The 18,598-nt window shown below is 41.1% G+C and overlaps 1 protein-coding gene across 4 annotated transcripts in view; it reads right to left on the minus strand.

Annotated features, from left to right (window-relative positions):
* Imp (IGF-II mRNA-binding protein) overlaps positions 1-18,598 on the minus strand; it is a 549,054-nt gene that overhangs the window by 16,536 nt on the left and 513,920 nt on the right. For all 4 annotated transcript variants that reach the window (XM_053788033.2, XM_053788032.2, XM_053788034.2 and 1 more), the window contains 2 exons: positions 6,776-7,051; positions 4,487-4,678 (listed from right to left, as the gene is read on the minus strand). In XM_053788033.2, the coding sequence (XP_053644008.1) occupies positions 4,487-4,678; positions 6,776-7,051 (468 nt within the window). The remainder of the gene's footprint in view (positions 1-4,486; positions 4,679-6,775; positions 7,052-18,598) is intronic.

Genomic DNA, 18,598 nt, shown 5'->3' on the forward strand with positions numbered 1-18,598 from the left:
TACAGTAAAGGTTATCTGTACACTCTCTAGGTCTGCAATTTCACCTGCTTTCCAGCCTAGAGAGAACAAGTGATTTGAAAAGGGTCATCAATGACTTGGCATCTTTTTTTGTACATTCTCATTATCCATCCTGAAGGTGTCCTGTAGCTCGATCACTACCACACTCAGCTCACATACTGAGGTCCAGGGTTCGAATCTCTTCTAGTACGGCTGGAAAATATTAGAGACGCGTTTCCATAAGACACCTGTTGTCCCTGTCCCTGTCCCTGTTCACCCATCAGTTCAAAATGGGTACCTGGGTGTTAGTCGACTGGTGAGAGCTGCATCCAGGGACAAAACTGACCTAATTTGCCTGAAATGCTCAGCATAACAAGCAGCTTTCTATATAGTAGTATGTCACTGATGTCAGCTAGACCTGTATACCATGTACACGTCATGGCACTGTTGTGATCTTTGAAAGCGAGATCCTCAGACATTACCACTCCTATGTCCCTCACATTATTTTTCCACTCTACTGTATGATAAGAGTTTGTAGTATACTCAGTTCTAGTTATTTTCTCCTCTAGATTTCCGTAACGGAGTAGTTGGAATTTGTCTTCACTGAACATCACATTGTTTTCCGTTCCCCATTGGAAAACTTGGTTTACACCTTCTTGGAGGTTAACCGTGTCCTCAACAGATGACAGTCTCATGCAGATCCTAGTATTGTCTGCAAAGGATGACATAGTGCTGAGGGTTACATCTCTGCTTATGTCTGATATGAGGATGAGGAACAGGATGGGGGCGAGTACTGTGCCTTGCGGAACAGAGGCTTTTACTATAGCAGCATCCGACTTAACTCTGTTTACCACTACTCTTTGTGCTTGATTTGTTATAAAGATGAAGATCCAGCTCCCCACTTTGCCAGTTATTCCTTTAACACGTATTTTGTGTGCTATTATGCCATGATCGCACTCGTCAAAAACTTTAGCAAAGTCTGTGTATATTACATTTGAATTGTTTTTCTTCCAGCGCATCCAAGACCATATTATAGTGATCCAGTTGGAGGAGGCAGGAGCAACCTGCTGTGACTCCATGTTGCCCTGGATTGTGCAGTTTTTGGAAATCCAAGTGGTTTGCAATAGTGCTTAGCACTCTTTCAAAGATTTTCATGATGTGGGATGTTAGAGCTATTGGTCTATAGTTCTTAACTGATGCTTTGCTGCCACCTTTATGGAGTGGGGCTATATCCCTTGTTTTTAGTGACTGGAATTTCACTGATGTCTAAGCTCCTTCTCCATAGTATACTTAGGGCACACAAAAGGGGTTTCTTGCAGTTCTTAATGAACACAGAATTCTACGAGTCTGGGCCTGGGGCTGAGTGCACGAGCATGTTGTCAATGGCTTTCTTAAAGACTATCAGAGTTAGGGTAATGTCAGAAATCTGACATACATTGATGGAGTTTTGAGGCTCATTCATGAAAAAATCATTTGGATTCTCGATCTTTAGTGGCTCGCTAAACACAGTCATATTGGGATTTTTGTATCTCCCTCATTTTTTTGTCATCTGTGTAAGTCCCATCTTGTCTGAGCAAGGGCCCAATACAGATGTAGTATTTGCCTTATGTTTGGCATATGAAAACATTTCAAATTTCTTTCAATTTCACTAATCACTTTTAGCTCCTCCTGTCTCTCCTGGATCCTGTAAGAATCCTTAACCTAAGTTCAATATTTCCACTTCCCTGGTCAGAGCTTCCTTCCATGTATCAGATAATCTAATGTTCTTGAGGAGCTCTGTGATTCTTCGTCTTCTGCTGTAGAGGGAGCGTCTCTCTCTCCAGTTTACTCCTGCTCTTCTTTCTTAGGGGAATATGCCTTGAACATACTTCAGTTGCCAGGAAGTTGATCCTTTCAAGGCACTGGTTTGGATCCATGTTATTCAAGATATCTTCCCAACATGTTTCATTTAAGACATGGTTCACTTGGTCCCAGCTGATGTTGTTGTTGTTGAAGTTGTATTTAGTGAAGACATCTTCACAGCTACGTGCATTTTGCTGATCAGGACCCCTGTGCATGTAAGTCTAAACTTAGATTAGATTGTGATCGGAATTAGTTGTTTTTGATATTGTTTCTTACCAGGTCCTCAATATTTGTGAAGACAAGGTCAATTGTTTTCCAGTCTTGTTGGCTCCACTACCCAATGACTTAGGGTGTGTTTATCTCAAGAGATTTAGCAGCCCATGTGTGTGTGTGTGTGTGTGACCTTTCATCTGCGCTGCCTCCAGGGATTATTTCTGCTATAACATTATTTGCTACATTCTTCCATTTTGTATGCCTTAGGTAAGATGTTTGGGGATGGAGCTGGAAGGCTTTTCAGACAGTAATCAATTTTCAATAGCTGGTCCTTGAACTGTTGAGAGGTTGCATCTGGTGGCTTATATACAGCCACGATGACTAGGTTTTGGTTCTCGATCTTTATTGTTAGAACTTCAACTACATCATTTGTGGTGTTCAGCATCTTTGTGCAGACGAGACTCTGAAATACAGGCCAACCCCACCTTGTTGCCTGTTCTGTCACATCTAAAAAGGCTGTACCCATTTATCCATATTTCGTTGTCAGAGTGATCTTTCGTGTGGGTCTCTGTGAAGGCTGCAAACATCACATTTGACTCCTCTAGAAGTCCACTGATAAAAGGTATTTTGTTGTTGGTGGATGGCTTAAGGCCCTGTATATTAGCAAATATAAACGAGGTTGTATTTTGTGTTTGTTGGGGGGATTTTGTTATTGGCATCAGTAGTTGTGGTTCTGGAGGGCCATGGGGAGCCACTGGCTGTGCCTCCAGTCCAACAAGGCTCCAAGATGGACTATTTTTATTTCCTTCCATTTTCTTTTTTCGTTTCCTGCCACTAAAAAATGACTTGGAGTGGGGTTGTCTTAACTACTATTGTTTGTCTTGTGAGGTCTGTACCTCCTGGTCCCTTTTAGATGGTATGCAGGGCAGCTGGTGTTGTAGCACTGTTTTTGGAGGACCAAAGAGTGGCACATTTCTGGGTGAAAGAATTTACAAGAGGGAGAACGACACACTCCTTTAGACAGGTCACGACATTTTTTGGGACGCTCAAAGGTGCATGTCCCATTTGTTTTTCCTGATATTCCATGCTTATAGATACCCCAGACATTGAATTTGCACAATTTCACTTTTGGTTGGGTAAAATTTTTGGTAGGTGTTCTCAATTTGTGCAGTTTCTAGGACTGCATTATAATTCTTAGTATCCAAAGCCAGGGCTACCCAGCCCTGCTTCCAGGGAACTACTTTCCCCAGAAGAAGAAGATTCCTCCACTACATCTGTTATGTGGGCTATGGTGGCCCAAAAAAAAAAAAAAAATTTCTCTTTTTAACTTAAGTAATGCATACAGGAGAAGGGATTACTAGCCCTGTGCTCCTGGCATTTATGTCGCCTCTTACAACACACATGCCTTACGAAGGAAGAATTCTTCTCCACTTCCCCACGAAGATAAAAGGAAATAAAGAAGAATAAGAACTGCAGTGGTACCCAGAGTTTCGAACTTTCTTCATTCCAGAAGGCTGTTCAAGTGCCGTTACCGAACAAATGTGTTCCCATAAGGAATAATATAAATTAGATTAGTCCGTTTCAGACCCCCAAAAATACACTTAGAAAAGCACTTACATAATTGGTCGAGTTGGGAGCAGTTTGAAACTCGGGGTACCAGTGTATTAAGAAAATAGAAGAAAACCCAGATGGATGCATAAACATATATGCATGTACATGCAGGTGGAGTGTGACCTAAGTGTAAGTAGAAGTAGCAAGATCAACCTATTATCCCACGTGTTTATGAGACAGAAAAAAGACACCAAGCAATCCTACCATCATGTAAAACAATTACAGGTTTCTGTTTCACACTCATGACAGGATGGTAGTACCTCCCTGAGTGGTTGCGGTCAACCAGGGGAGATACTACCGACATGCCAAGTAAGCGTGAAACGGAAACCTGTAATTGTTTCGCATCGTGGTAGGATTATTGGTTTTCCCATATTTTTTTTTTTTAACACATCAGCCATCTCCCACCAAGGCAGGGTAACCTGAAAAAGACAAAACAAAAGGTTTTCTTCTTTTTATGTTCAGCAATTTATACAGGAGAAGAGGTTACTAGCTCCTTGGTCCCAGCATTTTAGTCGCCTCTTACGACAAGTATAGCTTCTGGAGGAAGGACTAGTCTTCACTTCCCCATGGAGGGGTAGAATATATATTACACATTTTTCTTTTCAACGTACCAGCCGTATCCCAAGGTGGGGTGGCCCAAGAGGAAAAACGAAAGTTTTTCCTTACCAATTTAGTAATATATACAGGAGAAGGGGTTACTAGCCCCTTGCTCCTGGCATTTTAGTCGCCTCTTACAACACGCATGGCTTACAGAGGAAGAATTCTGTTCCACTTCCCCATGGAGAATATATTACACATATAAAAAATATATACATTTACATACCTTCCATTGAGCTTCTGGAGTGCCAACAATAGTTACTTTTCTTTCAGTTTGTTCTGTGGGTCGTCCATCTTCTTCCAAAGGTGCTATTTTAACAGATGCTCCACTGAATCGAATAATGTTGCGTATGTGTGATCCTTTTGTCCCAATGATAGCACCAACTGCAGAATTGGGGATGTAGAGGAATGCTACTTCCTGTAAGTGAACATGAAATAAATTGTTTATGACATATTACAGTGCAAAAGTAGGACTATATGTATATTACTTTTGCAGTTTCCAAGATGATCCTATACATTTCATACTTCTTAGAAACATACAATGTTCCACCATTAAAAGCTACTTCATCTTGCAATATTTAATATAGAACATCATTCTTTGTTATTATCAGCTAATAGCTTTGCGCTCTTATTTGGGGTTGGGGAGACAGAAAAAAGGGTAGAGTGGAAGAAAGGTGAGGAATAGAAGAGGCAGAGGTAAAGTAAAAAAAAGAAAGCAGGGAGGGAAGTGGAGGAAGAAAGGGTGGTATGTAAAACAGGTGGGAAGGAACAAGATCTAAATTAGATGGGACCAAATGGTCATTCAGCACTCTGATAAAGGCCTCATACTGCCACACATGGTACAATGAGTGTATGGACATAAGAAAACTAACATTCTTAAAAATGAAAACTAAATACAAAAGACAAAATACAAAGAATTAAGGACCATGACAAAATCACCAAACTGGAGGAAGTGTGAGAGATACTGAAAATGGAGGTCCAGTGAACAACATTCATTTTTTTTTTTTTAACAAGTCGGCCATCTCCCACCAAGGCAGGGTGACCCAAAAAAGAAACTCCCCCCCCCCAAAAAAAATACTTTCAGCATCATTCAACACTTTCACCTCACTTACACATAATCACTGTTTTTGCAGAGGTGCTCAGAATACAACAGTTTAGAAGTATATACGTATAAAAATACACAACATATCCCTCGAAACTGCCTATATCCCAAACCCCTCCTTTAAAGTGCAGGCATTGTACTTCCCATTTCCAGGACTCATGTCCGGCTATATAAAATAACCGGTTTCCCTGAATCCCTTAACTAAATATTACCCTGCTCACACTCCAACAGCTCGTCAGGTCCCAAATACCATTCGTCTCCATTCACTCCTATCTAACACATTAAAATATCCAAAGAAATAAGGAAAACAAAAACAAAGACCAGGCATGACAGCAGTACACGTCTTAGAAAAATGTGCAGATGAACTATGTTATGCACAGTGGAAATCATTTTTTTTTTTTTTGGGGGGGAAAGAAATGGAAAAATGACATGCCTTGTACAAGTTTTTAAGAAGGTAATAAGGAAGACCAAATATCAAAATGGTATACAATACCGACGGGTTGGTAAGTAAGACACACCACACATGCAACAGTTAGGCTTCTTTATTTTTTCTTCTACTAATGGACTACATCTCTCCTGACAGTATACAAGTCTCCATACTGTCGGTTAATCTTCATATGGTTTCAGACTATGGAACAAAGCTCTTCTCCAGGCCAAGGGACTGACCACCTCAAAGCTACATCTTCAAGGGTGAGGGACTGATTACATCATCTTCACATCTCTACTGCTCCTGCCAACTTTCTGTACTCGACTGAAGAAGCCTACTGTGTAAGCAAAGCATTTCAGAGTAAAGAAGCCTACCTGTTGCATGTGTGTTTGACTTACCAATAAGAAAGACCCTCTGAACTACAAGCCTATTTTGTTGGCAAGGATTGTGAAAATACTGGAAAAGGCTACAGAATAAAAGCAGAAAAATTCTTGAAGAAAAATACTAGTAAACAGTTTTCTAACAGCTGTACAGTATATCATATCTATTTTAGCTACTAGGAGTCCCAGGAAACCAGTTAGTCTGACAGTTCAGGGAGCAATGAAAACAGACAAGTCACAGATGTGGCTGTTCTGGCTCGTACTGAACAAACATCAGTCACTGGGCTCAATCTGATCCTTCAGAAGGCAACCTGACACTATCATTAAGAACAAAATTTGGAATTACTGCTTTTTGTCTGATACTTCCAACTGTTGTCCGGGCAATTCTGGTATTTCTAGCTAATTTAAAAAATTAGAACTTCATTTATTATGGTATTTAGTATTACACTGTCATCAGTGCTAAAATCACACACAAGTACTTTCTAAAAATCTTTTCAAGTTTTCCACTGTAGGATAAATTACTGCAATACCATCATAGTATTACTAACATACTGCACAGCAAGATAAGAAGTTAATTTAATGAACAACAATACATCATGACTGTACCTCGCACACCTCAGAGCCCTGCGAACCTTGCTGGCCAGGTATAGGTGTTGGATAAAGTGGCGGATATGAGGTTGGTGAAGATCCATACATGCCCATGCCTGCACCACCACTACTGCCACGCGGGAGACCAAACCCTACTGTGGACATCATAGCCATTGGATGTAAACCTGGGAACATGGCACTCTGTGGAGCAAATGCTTGCAAGTCGCTCTCATAGCTCGTCCTCAAGCGAGCACTTATCATATTCTCTGCCATAGCTATATCTTCAATGTTTCCCTGTAAGAAAGTAAATTCATTAATAAAGCTTGATTAAAATTTAAACAACTACACAACAGAATTTCGGGTAGGACAGAAAATAGCAGCACAAAGAGGATTTAAAATGGAAGGGAATGTGTAGACCAAGTGTTTACGTTAAAGCTTGCAAATGAACAATACTCAGATAAAAGTACGGGATTTTGTGTAACATTTATAGAATTAGAAAAGGCATATAACAGGGTGGATAGGGGAGCAATGTGGCAGATTTTGCAGATGTATGGAATTAGTAGTATTGAAAGGTCATTAAGGGAAGTAGAGTTTTCATGTGGATAGTAAGGCTAAGATAAAGGGAGCATTATTTCCAATAAAAGTAGGCTTTCAACAGGGATGTGATGTCACCATGGTTGTTAAATTAAAAATAAAAATACATCACACTAATGTATTTTGTTGCTGCAACCAATAACATAAGAAATGCAAGTGAGTGTGTGTGTGTGCACGCGTGTGCACTTGTGTGTGCACGCGTGTGCTTGTGTACGCATGTGTGCACATTTGTGCATGTTTGTGTATGGTGGGGGGCACTTACACACTGAAGGTTGGGTGGGGATGTTGCAGTTTAGAGGCTCATTTGACCTGCAATATCTGTGAACTTCTGGAAAAACAGGAAATTAGATTTGATGAATTTGTTTTTATAAAAAAATATGTCCTGGCCCTAAGCGAAACAAAGCTGAAGGGGGTAGGGGAGTTTCGGTGGGGGGAAATAAATGGGATTAAATCTGGAGTATCTGAGAGAGTTAGAGCAAAGGAAGGGGTAGCAGTAATGTTGAATGATCAGTTATGGAAGGAGAAACGAGAATATGAATGTGTAAATTCAAGAATTATGTGGATTAAAGTAAAGGTTGGATGTGAGAAGTGGGTCATAATAAGCGTGTATGCACCTGGAGAAGAGAGGAATGCAGAGGAGAGAGAGAGATTTTGGGAGATGTTAAGTGAATGTATAGGAGCCTTTGAACCAAGTGAGAGAGTAATTGTGGTAGGGGACCTGAATGCTAAAGTAGGAGAAACTTTTAGAGAGGGTGTGGTAGGTAAGTTTGGGGTGCCAGGTGTAAATGATAATGGGAGCCCTTTGATTGAACTTTGTATAGAAAGGGGTTTAGTTATAGGTAATACATATTTTAAGAAAAAGAGGATAAATAAGTATACAAGATATGATGTAGGGCGAAATGACAGTAGTTTGTTGGATTATGTACTGGTAGATAAAAGACTGTTAAGTAGACTTCAGGATGTACATGTTTATAGAGGGGCCACAGATATATCAGATCACCTTCTAGTTGTAGCTACACTGAGAGTAAAAGGTAGATAGGATACAAGGAGAATAGAAGCATCAGGGAAGAGAGGTGTGAAGGTTTATAAACTAAAAGAGGAGGCAGTTAGGGTAAGATATAAACAGCTATTGGAGGATAGATGGGCTAATGAGAGCATAGGCAATGGGGTCGAAGAGCTATGGGGTAGGTTTAAAAATGTAGTGTTAGAGTGTTCAGCAGAAGTTTGTGGTTACAGGAAAGTGGGTGCGGGAGGGAAGAGGAGCGATTGGTGGAATGATGATGTGAAGAGAGTAGTAAGGGAGAAAAAGTTAGCATATGAGAAGTTTTTACAAAGCAGAAGTGATGCAAGGAGGGAAGAGTATATGGAGAAAAAGAGAGAGGTTAAGAGAGTGGTGAAGCAATGTAAAAAGAGAGCAAATGAGAGAGTGGGTGAGATGTTATCAACAAATTTTGTTGAAAATAAGAAAAAGTTTTGGAGTGAGATTAACAAGTTAAGAAAGCCTAGAGAACAAATGGATTTGTCAGTTAAAAATAGGAGAGGAGTGTTATTAAATGGAGAGTTAGAGGTATTGGGAAGATGGAGGGAATATTTTGAGGAATTGTTAAATGTTGATGAAGATAGGGAAGCTGTGATTTTGTGTATAGGGCAAGGAGGAACAACATCTTGTAGGAGTGAGGAAGAGCCAGTTGTGAGTGTGGGGGAAGTTCGTGAGGAAGTAGGTAAAATGAAGGGGGGTAAGGCAGCCGGGATTGATGGGATAAAGATAGAAATGTTAAAAGCAGGTGGGGATATAGTTTTGGAGTGGTTGGTGCAATTATTTAATAAATGTATGGAAGAGGGTAAGGTACCTAGGGATTGCCAGAGAGCATGCATAGTTCCTTTGTATAAAGGCAAAGGGGATAAAAGAGAGTGCAAATATAGGCAGGGTAGGGGTCAGCCTAGGAAAGGTTGGAGAGAGGGGGTAAAGGAGGTTTTGTGTGCGAGGGGCTTGGACTTCCAGCAGGTATGCGTGAGCGTGTTTGATAGGAGTGAATGGAGACAAATGGTTTTTAATACTTGACGTGCTGTTGGAGTGTGAGCAAAGTAACATTTATGAAGGGGTTCAGGGAAACCGGCAGGCTGGACTTGAGTCCTGGAGATGGGAAGTACAGAGCCTGCACTCTGAAGGAGGGGTGTTAATGTTGCAGTTTAAAAACTGTAGTGTAAAGCACCCTTCTGGCAAGACAGTGATGGAGTGAATGATGGTGAAAGTTTTTCTTTTTCGGGCCACCCTGCCTTGCTGGGAATCGGCCAGTGTGATAATAAAAAAAAAAAAGTCTGTTGAGTATACCTGGCAAAGTGTATGGTAGAGTTATTATTGAAAGAATTAAGAGTAAGATGGAGAATAGGATAGCAGATGAACAAGGAGGCTTTAGGAAAGGTAGGGGGTGTGTGGACCAGGTGTTTACAGTGAAACATACAAGTGAACAGTATTTAGATAAGGCTAAGAGGTCTTTGTGGCATTTATGGATTTGGAAAAGGCGTATGACAGGGTGGATAGGGGGGCAATGTGGCAGATGTTGCAGGTGTATGGTGTAGGAGGTAGGTCACTGAAAGCAGTGAAGAGTTTTTACGAGGATAGTGAGGCTCAAGTTAGAGTATGTAGGAAAGAGGGAAATTATTTCCCAGTAAAAGTAGGCCTAGACAAGGATGTGTGATGTCACCGTGGTTGTTTAATATATTTATAGATGGGGTTGTAAGAGAAGTAAATGCGAGGGTCTTGGCAAGAGGCGTGGAGTTAAAAGATAAAGAATCACACATAAAGTGGGAGTTGTCACAGTTGCTCTTTGCTGATGACACTGTGCTCTTGGGAGATTCTGAAGAGAAGTTGCAGAGATTGGTGGATGAATTTGGAAGGGTGTGCAAAAGAAGAAAATTGAAAGTGAATACAGGAAAGAGTAAGGTTATGAGGATAACAAAAAGATTAGGTGATGAAAGATTGGATATCAGATTGGAGGGAGAGAGTATAGAGGAGGTGAATGTATTCAGATATTTGGGAGTGGATGTGTCAGCGGATGGGTCTATGAAAGATGAGGTGAATCATAGAATTGATGAGGGGAAAAGGGTGAGTGGTGCACTTAGGAGTCTGTGGAGACAAAGAACTTTGTCCTTGGAGTCAAAGAGGGGAATGTATGAGAGTATAGTTTTACCAACGCTCTTATATGGGTGTGAAGCATGGGTGATGAATGTTGCAGCGAGGAGAAGGCTAGAGGCAGTGGAGATGTCATGTCTGAGGGCAATGTGTGGTGTGAATATAATGCAGAGAATTCGTAGTTTGGAAGTTAGGAGGAGGTGCGGGATTACCAAAACTGTTGTCCAGAGGGCTGAGGAAGGGTTGTTGAGGTGGTTCGGACATGTGGAGAGAATGGAGCGAAGCAGAATAACTTCAAGAGTGTATCAGTCTGTAGTGGAAGGAAGGCGGGGTAGGGGTCGGCCTAGGAAAGGTTGGAGGGAGGGGGTAAAGGAGGTTTTGTGTGCGAGGGGCTTGAACTTCCAGCAGGCATGCGTGAGCCTGTTTGGTAGGAGTGAATGGAGACAAATGGTTTTTAATACTTGACGTGCTGTTGGAGTGTGAGCAAAGTAACATTTATGAAGGGGTTCAGGGAAACCGGCAGGCCGGACTCGAGTCCTGGAGATGGGAAGTACAGTGCCTGCACTCTGAAGGAGGGGTGTTAATGTTGCAGTTTAAAAACTGTAGTGTAAAGCACCCTTCTGGCAAGACAGTGATGGAGTGAATGATGGTGAAAGTTTTTCTTTTTCGGGCCACCCTGCCTTGGTGGGAATTGACAAGTGTGATAATAATAAATAAAAAAAATATATTTTCTTAAGGGAATACAAAGCTTCCTTTCCAGAAGTGGACAGATACCAGGCACTGTGTTTCCTACCTTCAGAACTCAAGTATGGCTAAGCAGTTTTCTGAATATCTTCATAAATGGAACAAAGTGCATATACTCTAAAAGAATGTCAAACTGCAGAAAACCACTTCTCTACACTTGCTTTGAGCACAGAATAATATTCTAAATGTGAGAGAGAGAGAGTAATTTGAAGATCATAATCCTACCTGCCATTTTTCTTTTTTTTTTTTTTCTTAATGTACTATCATCAGACAATTATAGTTCTTTACATGTTTCCTTGGTTCTATGGGACATATGCCTGCACTTTTAAAACTTCATTCTGTCTGGATCTAAGCAGTTGGATCTTGTCACCTCTGAACATGCTATTTTCCTTTTCCTCAGCCTACTGTATGACTTCACTGATATCTGTCTTTAATATTTGTCTTCTACTGTGGGAACATTCAAACTTATTTTGGTATCATCTATAAAGGATGATGCAAAGCTAAAATTAATGATTTTTATCTCTTTGCTACAAGAATGAGAAACAGTAGTAGCCAGAAATGTGCTGAATTTTGTTTGGTATACTATAAATCTTTGGTAGAAACATGAAAATACATTTCTCTATCCGTAGACAAATACATTATTTTTTTTTTTTTAACATGTTGGCCGTTTCCAACCAAGGCAGGGTGACCCAAAAGAAAAACAAACTTTTATTATTACCTGGAGAGAGTTTACCTGGAGAGAGTTTCGGGGGTCAACGCCCCCGCGGCCCGGTCTGTGACCAGGCCTCCCCTTCCTTCCAACCTTTTTGAGGACGACTCCTACCCCACCTTCCTTCCCCTACAGATTTTCACCCCCGCGGCCCGGTCTGTGACCAGACCTCCCCTTCCTTCCAACCTTTTTGAGGACGATCCCTACCCCACCTTCCTTCCCCTACAGATTTTCACCATCACTCATACATAATCACTGTCTTTACCGACGCGCCCATATACGACAGTTCAGATAGTTACTCCAAACCGCCAATATTCCGAACCCCTCCTTTAAAGTGCAGGCATTGTACTACTTCCCATTTCCAGCTAACTGGTTTCCCTAAAAAAAATGTTTTATTTTTTAACAAGGCGGCCGTCTCCCACCAAGGCAGGGTGACCCAAAAAAAAAGATAATCCCCAAAAAGAAAATACTTTCATCATTCAACACTTTCACCTCACTCACACATAATCACTGTTTTTGAAGAGGTGCTCAGAACACAAGAGTTTAGAAGCATATACGTATAAAGATACACAACATATCCCTCCAAACTGCTAATATCCCAAAACCCCTCCTTTAGAGTGCAGGCATTGTACTTCCCATTTCCAGGACTCAAGTCTGGCTATATAAAAATAACCGGTTTCCCTGAATCCCTTCACTAAATATTACCCTGATTACACTCCAACGGATCGTCAGGTCCCAAATACCATTCGTCTCCATTTACTCCTATCAAACACGCTCATGCACGCCTGCTGGAAGCTCAAGCCCCTCGCCCACAAAACCTCCCTTACCCCTTCCTTCCAACCTTTTTGAGGACGACCCCTACCCCACCTTCCTTCCCCTACAGATTTAAATGCTCTCCATGTCATTCTACTTTGATCCATTCTCTCTAAATGACCAAACAACCTCAACAACCCCTCTTCAGCCCTCTGACTAATACTTTTATTAACTCCACACCTTCTCCTAATTTCCAGACTCTGAATTTTCTGCATATTTACACCATATATTGCCCTTAGACAGGACATCTCTACTGCCTCCAACTGCCTCCTCCTTGCTGCTGTATTCACAACCCAAGCTTCACACCCATATAAGAGTGATGGTACTACTATACTTTCATACATTCCCTTCTTTGCCTCCATAGATAACATTTTTTGTCTCCACATATACCTCAACGCACCACTCGCCTTTTTTCCCTCATCAATTCTATGATTAACCTCATCCTTCATAAATCCATCCACTGACACGTCAACTACCAAGTATCTGAAAACATTCACTTCTTCCATACTCCTCTTCCCCAACTTGATATCCAATTTTTCTTTATCTAAATCATTTGATACCCTCATCACCTTACTCTTTTCTATGTTCACTTTTAACTTTCTACCTTTACACACACTCCCAAACTCATCCACTAACCCTTGCAATTTTTCTTTAGAATCTCCCATAAGCACTGTATCATCAGCAAAAAGCAACTGTGTCAATTCCCATTTTGTATTTGATTCCCCATAATTTAATCCCACCCCTCTTCCCAACACCCTAGCATTTAGAATCTCCCATAAGCACTATCATCAGCAAAAAGCAACTGCGTCAATTCCCATTTTGTATTTGATTCCCCATAATTTAATCCCACCCCTCTTCCCATTACCCTAGCATTTACTTCTTTTACAACCCCCAAAGCCTAGAGAACAAACGGATTTGTCAGTTAAAAATAGGAGAGGAGAGTTATTAAATGGCGAGTTAGAGGTATTGGGAAGATGGAGGGAATATTTTGAGGAATTGTTAAATGTTGATGAAGATAGGGAAGCTGTGATTTCGTGTATAGGACAAGGAGGAATAACATCTTGTAGGAGTGAGGAAGAGCCAGTTGTGAGTGTGGGGGAAGTTCGTGAGGCAGTAGGTAAAATGAAAGGGGGTAAGGCAGCCGGGATTGATGGGATAAAGATAGAAATGTTAAAAGCAGGTGGGGATATAGTTTTGGAGTGGTTGGTGCAATTATTTAATAAATGTATGGAAGAGGGTAAGGTACCTAGGGATTGGCAGAGAGCATGCATAGTTCCTTTGTATAAAGGCAAAGGGGATAAAAGAGAGTGCAAAAATTATAGGGGGATAAGTCTGCTGAGTATACCTGGTAAATTGTATGGTAGAGTTATTATTGAAAGAATTAAGAGTAAGACGGAGAATAGGATAGCAGATGAACAAAGAGGCTTTAGGAAAGGTAGGGGGTGTGTGGACCAGGTGTTTACAGTGAAACATATAAGTGAACAGTATTTAGATAAGGCTAAAGAGGTCTTTGTGGCATTTATGGATTTGGAAAAGGCATATGACAGGGTGGCAACAACAAGTAAGAGGGAGGTGAAAGTGTATAAACTAAGGGAGGAGGAAGTTCGGGCGAGATATAAGCGACTATTGGCAGAAAGGTGGGCTAGTGCAAAGATGAGTAGTGGGGGGGTTGAAGAGGGTTGGAATAGTTTTAAAAATGCAGTATTAGAATGTGGGGCAGAAGTTTGTGGTTATAGGAGGGTGGGGGCAGGAGGAAAGAGGAGTGATTGGTGGAATGATGAAGTAAAGGGTGTGATAAAAGAGAAAAAGGTAGCTTACGAGAGGTTTTTACAAAGCAGAAGTGTTATAAGAAGAGCAGAGTATATGGAGAGTAAAAGAAAGGTGAAGAGAGTGGTGAGAGAGTGCAAAAGGAGAGCAGATGAAAGAGTGGGAGAGGCACTGTCAAGAAATTTTAATGAAAATAAAAAAAAAATTTTGGAGTGAGTTAAACAAGTTAAGAAAGCCTAGGGAAAGTATGGATTTGTCAGTTAAAAACAGAGTAGGGGAGTTAGTAGATGGGGAGAGGGAGGTATTAGGTAGATGGCGAGAATATTTTGAGGAACTTTTAAATGTTAAGGAAGAAAGGGAGGCGGTAATTTCATGCACTGGCCAGGGAGGTATACCATCTTTTAGGAGTGAAGAAGAGCAGAATGTAAGTGTGGTGGAGGTACGTGAGGCATTACGTAGAATGAAAGGGGGTAAAGCAGCTGGAACTGATGGGATCATGACAGAAATGTTAAAAGCAGGGGGGGATATAGTGTTGGAGTGGTTGGTACTTTTGTTTAATAAATGTATGAAAGAGGGGAAGGTACCTAGGGATTGGCAGAGAGCATGTATAGTCCCTTTATATAAAGGGAAAGGGGACAAAAGAGATTGTAAAAATTATAGAGGAATAAGTTTACTGAGTATACCAGGAAAAGTATACGGTAGGGTTATAATTGAAAGAATTAGAGGTAAGACAGAATGTAGAATTGCGGACGAGCAAGGAGGCTTCAGAGTGGGTAGGGGATGTGTAGATCAAGTGTTTACATTGAAGCATATATGTGAACAGTATTTAGATAAAGGTAGGGAAGTTTTTATTGCATTTATGGATTTAGAAAAGGCATATGATAGAGTGGATAGAGGAGCAATGTGGCAGATGTTGCAAGTATATGGAATAGGTGGTAAGTTACTAAATGCTGTAAAGAGCTTTTATGAGGATAGTGAGGCTCAGGTTAGGGTGTGTAGAAGAGAGGGAGAATACTTCCTGGTAAAAGTAGGTCTTAGACAGGGATGTGTAATGTCACCATGGTTGTTTAATATATTTATAGATGGGGTTGTAAAAGAAGTAAATGCTAGGGTGTTCGGGAGAGGGGTGGGATTAAATTATGGGGAATCAAATTCAAAATGGGAATTGACACAGTTACTTTTTGCTGATGATACTGTGCTTATGGGAGATTCTAAAGAAAAATTACAAAGGTTAGTGGATGAGTTTGGGAATGTGTGTAAAGGTAGAAAGTTGAAAGTGAACATAGAAAAGAGTAAGGTGATGAGGGTATCAAATGATTTAGATAAAGAAAAATTGGATATCAAATTGGGGAAGAGGAGTATGGAAGAAGTGAATGTTTTCAGATACTTGGGAGTTGACGTGTCGGCGGATGGATTTATGAAGGATGAGGTTAATCATAGAATTGATGAGGGAAAAAAGGTGAGTGGTGCGTTGATGTATATGTGGAGTCAAAAAACGTTATCAATGGAGGCAAAGAAGGGAATGTATGAAAGTATAGTAGTACCAACACTCTTATATGGATGTGAAGCTTGGGTGGTAAATGCAGCAGCGAGGAGACGGTTGGAGGCAGTGGAGATGTCCTGTCTAAGGGCAATGTGTGGTGTAAATATTATGCAGAAAATTCGGAGTGTGGAAATTAGGAGAAGGTGTGGAGTTAATAAAAGCATTAGTCAGAGGGCAGAAGAGGGGTTGTTGAGGTGGTTTGGTCATTTAGAGAGAATGGATCAAAGTAGAATGACATGGAAAGCATATAAATCTATAGGGGAAGGAAAGAGGGGTAGGGGTCGTCCTCGAAAGGGTTGGAAAGAGGGGGTAAAGGAGGTTTTGTGGGTGAGGGGCTTGGACTTCCAGCAAGCGTGCATGAGCGTGTTAGATAGGAGTGAATGGAGACGAATGATACTTGGGACCTGACGATCTGTTGGAGTGTGAGCAGGGTAATATTTAGTGAAGGGATTCAGGGAAACCGGTTATTTTCATATAGTCGGACTTGAGTCCTGGAAATGGGAAGTACAATGCCTGCACTTTAAAGGAGGGGTTTGGGATATTGGCAGTTTGGAGGGATATGTTGTGTATCTCTATACGTATATGCTTCTAAACTGTTGCATTCTGAGCACCTCTGCAAAAGCAGTGATAATGTGTGAGTGTGGTGAAAGTGTTGAATGATGATGAAAGTATTTTCTTTTTGGGGATTTTCTTTCTTTTTTTTTTTTTGGGTCACCCTGCCTCGGTGGGAGACGGCCGACTTGTTGAAAAAAAAAAAAAAAAAATATGACAGGGTGGATAGGGGGGCAATGTGGCAGATGTTGCAAGTGTATGGTTTAGGAGGTAGGTTACTGAAAGCAGTGAAGAGTTTTTACGAGGATAGTGAGGCTCAAGTTAGAGTATGTAGGAAAGAGGGAAATTTTTTCCCAGTAAAAGTAGGCCTTAGACAAGGATGTGTGATGTCACCGTGGTTGTTTAATATATTTATAGATGGGGTTGTAAGAGAAGTAAATGCGAGGGTCTTGGCAAGAGGCGTGGAGTTAAAAGATAAAGAATCACACACAAAGTGGGAGTTGTCACAGCTGCTCTTTGCTGATGACACTGTGCTCTTGGGAGATTCTGAAGAGAAGTTGCAGAGATTGGTGGATGAATTTGGTAGGGTGTGCAAAAGAAGAAAATTAAAGGTGAATACAGGAAAGAGTAAGGTTATGAGGATAACAAAAAGATTAGGTGATGAAAGATTGAATATCAGATTGGAGGGAGAGAGTATGGAGGAGGTGAATGTATTCAGATATTTGGGAGTGGACGTGTCAGCGGATGGGTCTATGAAAGATGAGGTGAATCATAGAATTGATGAGGGGAAAAGAGTGAGTGGTGCACTTAGGAGTCTGTGGAGACAAAGAACTTTGTCCTTGGAGGCAAAGAGGGGAATGTATGAGAGTATAGTTTTACCAACACTCTTATATGGGTGTGAAGCATGGGTGATGAATGTTGCAGCGAGGAGAAGGCTGGAGGCAGTGGAGATGTCGTGTCTGAGGGCAATGTGTGATGTGAATATAATGCAGAGAATTCGTAGTTTGGAAGTTAGGAGGAGGTGCGGGATTACCAAAACTGTTGTCCAGAGGGCTGAGGAAGGGTTGTTGAGGTGGTTTGGACATGTAGAGAGAATGGAGCGAAACAGAATGACTTCAGGAGTGTATCAGTCTGTAGTGGAAGGAATGGAGACAAATGGTTTTTAATACTTGATGTGCTGTTGGAGTGTGAGCAAAGTAACATTTATGAAGGGGTTCAGGGAAACCGGCAGGCCGGACTTGAGTCCTGGAGATGGGAAGTACAGTGCCTGCACTCTGAAGGAGGGGTGTTAATGTTGCAGTTTAAAAACTGTAGTGTAAAGCACCCTTCTGGCAAGACAGTGATGGAGTGAATGATGGTGAAAGTTTTTCTTTTTCGGGCCACCCTGCCTTGGTGGGAATCGGCCAGTGTGATAATAAAAAAAAAAAAAAAAAAAAAAAGGAGAAGGGGTTACTAGCCCCTTGCTCCCGTCATTTTAGTCGCCTCTTACAACATGCATGGCTTACGGAGGAAGAATTCTGTTCCACTTCCCCATGGAGGTAAGAGGAAATAAACAAGAACAAGAACAAGAACTAGAAAGAAAATAGAAGAAAACCCAGAGGGGTTTTGTATATATATATATGCTTGTACATGTATGTGTAGTGTGACCTAAGTGTAAGTAGAAGTAGCAAGACGTACCTGAAATCCTGCATGTGTATGAGACAGAAAAAAAAGACACCAGCAATCCTACCATCATGTAAAACAATTACAGGCTTCTGTCTTACACTCACTTGGCAGGACGGTAGTACCTCCCTGGGCGGTTGCTGTTTACCAACCTACTACCTAAACTCAGTAAACTTATTCCTCTATAATTTTTACAATCTCTTTTGTCCTCCTTCCCTTAATATACAGGAGCTATACACACACACTGCCAATCCCTAGGTACCTTCCCTTCTTTCATACATTTATTGAACAAAAATACCAACCACTCCCACACTACATTCCCCC

This window comes from Cherax quadricarinatus, chromosome 46, assembly GCF_038502225.1.
Source record: "Cherax quadricarinatus isolate ZL_2023a chromosome 46, ASM3850222v1, whole genome shotgun sequence".
Lineage (NCBI taxonomy): Eukaryota > Metazoa > Arthropoda > Malacostraca > Decapoda > Parastacidae > Cherax > Cherax quadricarinatus.